The 9,968-nt window shown below is 41.4% G+C and overlaps 1 protein-coding gene across 1 annotated transcript; it reads right to left on the reverse strand.

Moving 5' to 3' along the window:
- Positions 1-409: 409 nt before the first annotated feature.
- LOC117246365 (uncharacterized) lies at positions 410-9,335 on the reverse strand. Its single transcript, XM_078164507.1, has 2 exons — positions 9,079-9,335; positions 410-3,005 (listed from the first exon to the last, which is right to left on the reverse strand). The coding sequence occupies exons 1-2, from the start codon at positions 9,169-9,171 to the stop codon at positions 1,713-1,715; spliced, it is 1,386 nt and encodes a 461-aa protein (XP_078020633.1). The 5' UTR covers positions 9,172-9,335; the 3' UTR covers positions 410-1,712.
- Between the last annotated feature and the right edge of the window lie 633 nt (positions 9,336-9,968).

The following is a 9,968-nucleotide window of genomic DNA, read 5'->3' on the forward strand; positions in this document are numbered from 1 at the left end:
GACTGCATGCTCTTACTTTGACATGCAGAGATTACTTCATCAGCTGGGTGATCACGTGCTATCCGAAAATGGCCGAGTGATACGAGTGCGTTTTCGTTCAGACCGGTGGAAAGTTTGTTTCAAAACTCTGTGTGTGTAAAAACCAAATCCACACGCGTAGAACTGAGATTCACAATTGTTCACACACTCCACATTTAATAATGACCTCATGTACTCAGTCACTCACCTATAATCCTTTCTACGTATTAGGGATATACCATAATATTGGCACATCATCAGTATTGACCGATATCTTTAAAATGAACTATCAGAATAAGCCAACATGCTTTTTCTTATTCTGCACAATGAATGAATATTACATTAAAGTATTGTATTTTGTGTCTCCATCTGCTGCTAGGCCAGTGGAGCTGATCCTGAGGAGCGTCTGAGCTTTAGTAGTGAGACTGTGACAGGAGCAAAGACCAACACCAGGAACTTTAATCCCACTGCAGAGTCTACAAACTATTTTTATTAAAGGCTGAACTCATCTGATGATATGAACATTACAATCCTCCACACAGAAACAAACAGGCTTCAACTCATCTTCTGTCTCTGTACCTCCAACAAGAGTCAAAAAGAAGAAGAGCTCCGCCCTGCTCAGGAAGAAAAACTCAGCTGTCTTCTACATGTGGACAAACACAGGACACATGCAACTCACTGGATAAGACATTAAATATGTTACACATGATAACATACATCATATTAATCTGATATTTAAGTTGTTGATGATGCTCAGAGCTCAGAAGACTTTGGTGTCCTGATGTCATCAACAGGACCAAACAGTCTGAGCTGGAAACCTGAACACTGTGGAGGAGATTTCATGTCCCTGTGATACTGGGAGCTGTGGTGTCCCAGCCGTTGCTCCTGGTCGGGTCTTGAGAGGCAAAGTGGTCCAAGGGGAGGGGCCAGACTAACAGTGAGTCAACAGACCCTGATGGATCAGACCTGCAGCACCTCGCCATGACAACAGAAACAGCCCCCTTCTGGAGGCAGGCTAGACAGGGAAGCTGCACATGGGACCAAAACTCAGTCAAGTCACTAAACATTTCATTCAGCATGTTGAGTCAGCGTCTGAGATTGCAGAGCCTGTCTGTGATAGAGGTCTCAGGCTGATGCAAATACTTTGATCACAGCCATGGTAAGAGGCAACAATATCAGTTTTCACATACTTATTCAGTCAATCAGCCTATATATATATATACATGGACTTGACTCATGGGGCTCGGTGGGGCACAGTCCCAAAGATCAACATGGAGTCACCATCCTGTGGGCTCACCAGTCGCAGAGATACGCTTCAGGGTCGGGTGCACTGTGAGCCGCAACATTGCCCCGGACAGTTGCATGATTGATTTTGAAAAGTTTGTGTTCAGCTCTCACACATGGGAGTCCTACAGGGAGGAATCTGGTGGCCCAACATAGGGTTACAGTTGAAATAAAAAAAACAGATAAAATAATCAATGACAAAAGTAAGATATCAACACAGCTATCAGGGCATGGGGAGGAAGCAGTAGGAAGATGTTTGCCTGGCCCTGAAAATGTCCAAAACAATGCAGGGTAAACACATTTGTGGGCTTTAATGTCACTACCAACATCGGTCACATCAGGACGGGTTCTCTGGTGTGAACATGTTGGTGGATTTTTAGGTCATACCATTCAATAAAAGCTTTCTCACACTAGTCACAGCTGTATGGGTTCTCTCCTGCATGCCGGCATTGGTGGGTTCTCAATTGAGTGCACCAGGCAAATAATCTTCCACATTGATCACACCAGTACGGTTTCTCTCCTGTGTGAATACGTTGGTGGCTTTTTAAGGCCCATGACAGTGCAAAGGCTTTGCCACATTGATCACAGCTGTACGGTTTCTCTCCTGTGTGACTACGTTGGTGGCTTTTTAAGGTCGCTGACTGTACAAAGGCTTTGCCACATTGATCACAGCTGTACAATTTTTCTCCTGTGTGAATACGTTTGTGGCTTTTTAAGGCCCCTAACTGTGCAAAGGCTTTGCCACATTGATCACAGCTGTACGGTTTCTCTCCTGTGTGAATACGTTGGTGGCATTTTAAGGTCGCTGACAGTGCAAAGGCTTTGCCACATTGATCACACCTGTATCGTTTCGCACCAGTGTGAATACTTTTGTGAGATATTAAGGTTCTGATTTGGGAAAACTTTTTCCCACATTGGTCGCACCCATATGGCTTCTCTCCAGTGTGACTGCGTTGATGAGATTTCAAGTTACTTAAATGTGTGAAAGTTTTGCCACATTGATCACAGCTGTATGGTTTCTCTCCTGTGTGACTGCGTTGATGGGCTTTCAAGTTACCTAACTGTGTGAATGCTTTATTGCACTGATCACAGCTGTATGGCTTCTCTCCTGTGTGTCTGCGTTGATGGGTTTTCAAGTTACTTAACTGTGTGAAAGTTTTGCCACATTGATCACAGCTGTATGGTTTCTCTCCTCTGTGACTGCGTTGATGGTCTTTCAAGTTACTTGACCATTTGAAAGCTTTGCCACATTGATCACAGCTGTACGGTTTCTCTCCCGTGTGAATTCTTTGGTGAGTTTCAAGGGACATGCGTTGCGAAAAAGTTTTCCCACATTGGTCACAGCAGTGCGACTTCTCTGCAGTGTGAACACAGTGGTGACTTTTTAAGCTACGTAGAGTGGTGAAAGCTTTCTCACATTGATCACAGCTAAACAGTTTCTCTGCTGTGTCAATGTCTTGTTTTTTTGAGGTCCCTGACTCTGTGAAATCCTTCCCACTTTGGAAAAAACTGGACAGTTCCCCTTCAGTGTGAATGCGTTGATGGGCTTTGAGGGCACTGCAGCGCAAAAATGTTTTCTCACATTGGGCACAGCTGTATGGTTTCTCTCCAGTTTGAAGTCTTTGATTAATTTTTAAAGATCCAGATGTTCTGAAGGATTTGTCACGGTGGTGACGTATAAATTCCTCTCTTCCTCTCTGTTCCTATAGCAACAAACAGACACAGAAAAAAAGAGTTAATGAGTTGTCACGGTGCAGTGAGCCAACTAAAACCATAAATAACATTTAAAGCATGTCTGCGAAACATAACCCACAATGTCTGACTAATGCATTACCACCAACAAATGTTATGATAAATAACTTACAGAATAGTTTTTATTTAGGTTTTGACTTTTTGATAGGAATTGATACCAATACTACTTATCAATGCGACTCTCATTGATACTTCTCTCCATAATTTAGTGGTTTAGTGGTTTTGGGTTGGACCTGAGATTCTTGACTTGCGCTCATCTCTCCCCCATAACTGTACAGGCTAACCGCCACACTAAAGTCTTTTCTCATTTTCTTTATATATTTATCAGCTACTTTTCATAACCCACATAAACCATTTGTCATAAATGAGATCCACTGTGCAGCACTTATTCAGAAAGACAATGTTACTCTTAATGGACCAATAAGCGGAAATTCATCATTTCTCGATTGAAGGAATTAAAAAATCGCTATGTGAAGAACTAGAAGTGTAATTTCGTATAGCATGACGTCACACACCTTCTCTCTGTGTTGATCTCCAGCCCCTTGTTTACAAGCCAGTCCGGCTGCGCGTTCATGTACGTTTATGTGAATCGCCTCCTTCCTCCTCTCAGAGCCCTTGGCCCTCCCTCCCTATAAAAGGCTACGGCCAGTGAGCAATGGCAGCGTGTATTTTCGAAGCGAAATGGCAGAGAGCGGAACGAAATGTTCACCTGAAGATGGCCAGGATCTGACATTACCTCTAAAGAAACAATGGTTGTTGGCGAAGAAGTTGTCGGATAAAGAAAGGGACAGAACCTGGATTAACACTGGCCTTGCATTTCCAAGGTGGAGAGCACTGCGAGAGCTAAAGGGGCTACAATTTGACTCGGAGCTAGCTCTTCTTCTCCTGGACAGGTAACGTTAAGTAACAACATACAGTCAAATGTCGATTTTAGTGTTACAGTAACGTTAGGCACATGTCGCTACATCGATACAATTAAATTTAATGTTACAATCGTAGCATGGGTTAATGTCCGGAGTTTGAGTTATTAGCGGCTCAGTCCCAGCAATGGGTCAGGCGTTACATTTGTGTTAGGTGAGTATTCCGGCAGCCCAGCTAACATTTGCAATTAGCATTATAAAATGTAGCCAGACTAAACATCGCTCTCACTCACGGAGAAGAGTAGGAACGTTAGCGGAGAGCAGAGGTAGAGGGAAGGGTGGCTCATGACACACTTTGTTTTGGTCTACAGGCAGTGCACAAGAGCAAACCTAGCAGTGAAACAGCTCACTTTTTGCCCCTTTAAAGCTGGTCGCCCTGTTGCTCCCATTATTTCCTTCTTCCAAAACAATGTTGAAGAACACCAGCAGTTAATGTTATGAGTTGAGTTTCCATTAAAACAAAATTATTATGACTGCTGTGCCAAATTAATCCGAGCACACTAGGGCTGTCACGGTATGAGATTTTCATGGTACGATAACTATCTAAGAATATAATGCGTTTCAGGGTATTACAGAATTTATATTATGATTAGTGTGAATGATCCTGTTTTGATCTATTTTATACTTCAGATTTATATTGTTTAGCATTAATTGGTGACAGAAAAGAATGAATTTCATTCTGCAAGGAAACGCTTGTCCTTACTGTGCATATGACAATAAACACTTTGAATCTTGGATCTATGTTTTATGAAGACCCTATGTGCGCTCAAAGCTGTGGCACAAGTTATGCACCGAAATCTGGCATTAGAAAAAATAATAATAAGAAGGAAAAATAACACTCCGAGTTCCCCCAGGAGCAAGACAGCTGATCTTGCTATAAATCCCCTACACCCCACTTCCCAGCCAACATTTGTATGTGGGGCCCAAATGGGTTAAAACATGGGCCCTATATGGGATTCTCCATGGGTTCCATAATGGCCCCATTCCATTTGCCCACATGGTTGGGTTTAATCAAGTGGGCCCCACATAGGTTATGCTAGGGCTACCTGGGTACCAAGTGGGTATGGGCCCAAAATCGGCATCTTATCTGGGCCCTTATTGGGTAAACCCACCCATGTGTGCAACTGGCACGGGGCCAATGTGGAACCTGTGGACAATCCGACATAGGACCCCTTTTCACGGCCATTTATGACCCACATGGGCCCCACATACAAATGTTGGCTGGGTTCCAATGGACAAATCCTAGTTTTCCATCCCCGCTGCTCAGCGGGGATGGAAAACTAGGATATCTATCTAGGATATCTAAGCTATCTAGGATATCTAAGCTTTTTTCTTTCATAGGCTTCTTCCACTGAGTCTTCCCAAGGAACTATCAGCCCAATGAAATAAACTATCCGTTGACTCACTGACCACAACACTAAGTCAGGCCTCTGCCTGGTACAGACTATTTCCTGAGGAACAACAAGCTTTCCCCCTAAATCTACTTGCATTTCCCAATCACAAGCACCTTCTAGGCGGCCACACCCTTGCCTCCTCACTACCTTAACCCTTCTGTATTTCTCTCCCTCACGGACAAACTGAATTGCTAAACTCCTATCCTTAACACCTTCTGAATTCACCTGTCTTCGTTACCCTTCGATGCCTGCAGCTAAACATTTCAACACCTGGTTATGTCGCCATGTATATCGGCCTTGTGACAAGCTAACTTTACAGCCTGACAAAATATGCTTTAAGGTTGCAGTACCTGAACACAATGGGCATGATGGGTCCTCATTTTCCCACAGTTTTAGGTTCTGGGGGGTTGGTAACACATCGTACGTAGCCCCTACCAGGAATCTAATACAATTCTCCTCCATGCTCCACAGGTCCCTCCAACTAAGCTTCCTCTTCTCTCCACTTTCCCAATTCAACCACTGTCCCTGTTTAGCCTGGGCCACTACCTTTGCACCCCTTAATATCTCCTTCTGTCTACGTATCTGTTCCATGACCAGCTTTCTTTTATCTTTGAGACCTGCTTTATTCCATACCGGTTTGCCTGAGCCAAGCCCCAGGCCTCCCCGGCCAAACTGAACATTACCTACAATCTCTGCATGCCTAAGAGATGCCTCTGCCTCCTGAACTGCTGATCTTGGGTTCCACTTCCTCCCCTTGGTTGGATTTGGAACCACACTTCTAACTACCACGTCCTTACTCCCAGATAACAAGAGCTCTGTCCTGTCCTGATCTGCATAGGCTACTAGTCAAAATCTCATGCTACTTAGGACAAATGTAATGTACAGAAGTAGCTGCACTGCTTTAATACAAAATTAAAGTTTTTGAAGGAAAAGATAAGTAAAGTCACTCTGAAGATACATTTTTTTATGTGAAATGTGCATATTTACCCCCAATTGTCATAGTAAGGGCAAAACTGTTGTTTTTTAAACTTGAAACATATTTTATTGGATTCCTTGACCCCAAAAATGTACACTTTGACACCAAATTTGTCATTAGAGCTATAACAGAAGCAGAGATATGGGCTCTAGAGTATTTTCGGCGCATTGGCGGCCATTTTTGAAAAAAAAAAACGTGTTTATTTCCGATACAAAGTGTGATCTCACTTGTGTCTTAGGATAAATTTATTTGTATGACCCTAAGGTACTTCCATACCAAAGGGGACCTTTGCATCATGACTTGAAGTCAAAGGCCTATTTTTTGGGCTTAACCTCCCTACTAGTGGGGCGATTCTGCTTTTTTTGCACATGGAACTTCTCATACAGCTGGAGTAATAGTATTATTTAACAGGTTTCCAGGCATGATAATTGACAATAAAACAAGATACATAACGTCATTGGTTAATGGTAGTAGTAGAGATAAATGACAAATGTTACATTTTAGTGTGTATTTATGGTTAGAATAATAAAGCTGCGGACAGGGACATGTTTGCAGAACTAGGTAAACTTGTGAATGATTGGAAAATGACCTACACTTCAGATCAAGTGATAATGGGTGGAGACTTCAGCATAGTTGAAATATGATTTTGAGATTTCAAAACTGCCTATTAAGTTGTCAGATTTCCATAAACAGGTACTGCATTACTGGTAGGGATGCACCAAAATGAAAATTTGTGGCTGAAGCCGAAGCCGAATAATATTAAACGCTTGGCCAAATACAGAGTACCGAATACCAAATATTGTTGTTTAGTTTTTCATTAGTTTTTGCAGATGAACCACCTCCAGATTAGTGTTGTCAGTGTACCAATATTGGGACCCACTGTATGATACCAGTGAAAATATCATGGTTCTGAGTAGTATCACGATACCACAGCGAAAATGAGGCAGATGTGCCTTTTGTCATTTATAAAAAGATAAATCACTTTTCTATAATACATCAATGATATTTCAATGGAATAAATTACTTACTGACTTAGTCATACTTCAAAAACAGCAACAATAAGTGATTAACATAGGGGGGATCAAAATTTAAAAAAAAAAAAGAAGAAGACTCAACCAGCCACCCTCCTCCCCTGACAAGTCCCTTCATAAGTAAAGAACAGTCCCTAAAGTGCAGTGAGGTTTGTGGGCCGTGAACAGCTCGTTTCTCCTCAGACACATCACATACCTGTGTTCGGCTGGCTCGGCTGTTCCGGTACTTTTGGGCAGTCATGACGCCAAGAAAAGGATATTATTGGAGCCGACTTCTCCGTCGCAGTAAGCCTATGGCCGCCGTATTTGACAGGAATACATTACTGTCTGTGTCTGTGACCCCCGTTCAACCCACAACCGATGGGATTCGCCTTTCGTTTCTGCTGCTGGTTGAAATCCGTAGGCTGCTCGCACACTGTGCTGAATGATTTAAGCCTATTTTGCACGGCGAGTGCCATGACGTGGGATCGCCACACTGCCGACATTTTACTCCGCCCGTCACGGCACGCTGTTTGATTGAGTTATCAAAACATGCCGCTATTATTCGGCCTTGCTTTTAACTTATTCCACCGAATACCGAATGTGTGTTTTTTTTTGCAATATTCGGCCGAATACATTCGGTTACCGAATATTCGGTGCATCCCTAATTACTGGAAAATGATATAGACCCATAATTTCACACCACATGGCTCCTTGTTTAAAAAAGAATGGTATGAGAAAAAAGTGTTATATGTTGTTGACTTGATGGATGAACATGGCCATTTTATTCAATGTGATTCATCTGTAGAAAAGTTTCATTTAAAATGCTCCGTCAGAGAGTTCAGTCCAATTTGTAAAGCTATTCTGCTTCCTTTGAAACACATGACACAAAGCACTCTTACATATTCACATGTGATTATTAAGTTGCCTGAAATAAAGATTGGTGAAGTGTATGTTGGTGATAAGAAATGTAATAACAATGTTATTGGTAATGTTTTGAAATGCAAATTGTTTTCTGATTTTCAAAAGTAAAAATAATCCATAATGGGAGCATTTTAATTAATAATAAATGTTTCCATTATCTTAAATGGCCAATTTCATCAAAAGTAAAAGACGTTCAGTTTAGAATTGTAAACAATGTTTATCCAGCTGCTGAAACTTTACGACAAAGATTTCATTTTGAAGTAAATCCTTATGTTGTTCAAGAGAACCCGAAACTATTGAGCATTTATGTTTTATCATGGGTAAATATCATATACACCATTGAAAATGGAAAAACTGTAAACCCTCCATATTTTGCTTTAAAAATGAACTGAAGAATTATTTATTGTCCATTAAGATATTATCTAAAAATAATCAGTCCCTTAAAGACCTGTATGAAGTCATGTTTAAGTCTTTTACATTTTAATTTCATCCGTGCTTTAAATCCCCAACGAGCCTATTGTTTGTTCTGTGAGCTCTCGCGAGAACACGCGACGCACTGCGCGGGAAAATACTCTGCAACACAGACCGTCTCAAGTGTTTCTTTACTCTGAGTGAGTTAAAGATGAAAACAGGAAACACGGAGACATAAAAACCTTTTTGCTTTGTTACATTTCCTTTCTCCAGATGTGATGTGTAACCAGAGAATGAGCGGATGATCCACGGAGCCTCGAGACTCTTCCACGTGTCTTTAGTGTGGCTGCTGTCAAGCCGTTTTTATCCATGACGTCATCAACACTCACCTCAACATCGCTGCTATCAGAGGACGAGCCTGCTGCTTGTCTTCTGGGGACCTTGTTGCTCCGGTGCTCCGGGTTCCGCTTGTCCTCCTCCATTCCGCTCCTCTACTGCTCCTCCTGCTCCTCCTCTCTCATGGACTCTGATGTCCTGCTCCGGATCTCGGCGGCTCGCTTCTTCTTCTTTGAGGTTTACTGACAGTTGGCAAACGACGTCATGTTGCATTACCGCCACCTACTGGTGCGGAGTGTGGACCGAAATCTCTAATAATTAAATAGATTTTTAAAAAACACAAAAAACTCATGTCTTCTCAATCATAATAATTTATTTTAGATAATAAATAGTAATCAGATTAATTCCCTGAGTTCTTCTGTAAAATATCTTTTCAGGTTTTGGATCAGTCATCTTCTTTCATCTTCATATTTCTGACAGTACATAACAGGCTGTACTGTCTCTTCTTACCCACAGTGATCACATCTCTGTATTATGTTTGCATATTTTGAACAGTAAATCCAGGTCTTGATATTATTATTTCTTCTCTCCTTCTTGTACGTCTCATTTCTCTGAATCCCCTTTGAATTCTGTCAACCCTTTAAAATCTGGAGTGACATCACTTTTCTTGAGCTGTGTATTTAAGCTTTAAACTCTGAGCAAACTGGTGCGATTTTTGGGGGGTAAAAAATTAACAGATGAATAATGAGCAATGAGCAACTTGGTGAAAAATGTCCAAATATTGCAAAGAAATAAATACATGAATTAATTAATATAGAATTTTTTTTAAATTTTTTTTTAATTTTGTTACATAATTATTATAATTCTTAATTTGATTAAAAAAGTTTTTATAAGCACTCCTTCCAGTTCATTTCCTTGTTTTGTTTTTTCTAACAAATTTTCT

Source organism: Epinephelus lanceolatus, chromosome 22, assembly GCF_041903045.1.
Source record: "Epinephelus lanceolatus isolate andai-2023 chromosome 22, ASM4190304v1, whole genome shotgun sequence".
NCBI classification, from domain to species: domain Eukaryota; kingdom Metazoa; phylum Chordata; class Actinopteri; order Perciformes; family Serranidae; genus Epinephelus; species Epinephelus lanceolatus.

What these genes read in the sequence shown, in the direction of transcription:
- LOC117246365 (XM_078164507.1), bottom strand. Translation starts at nt 9,171, where the DNA reads ATGGAGGAGGACAAGCGGAACCCGGAGCACCGGAGCAACAAGGTCCCC. An exon ending in CTGATAGCAGCGATGTTGAG is followed by an intron (nt 3,006 to 9,078) that starts GTGAGTGTTGAT and finishes TTGTTGCTATAG; the next exon opens with GAACAGAGAGGAAGAGAGGA.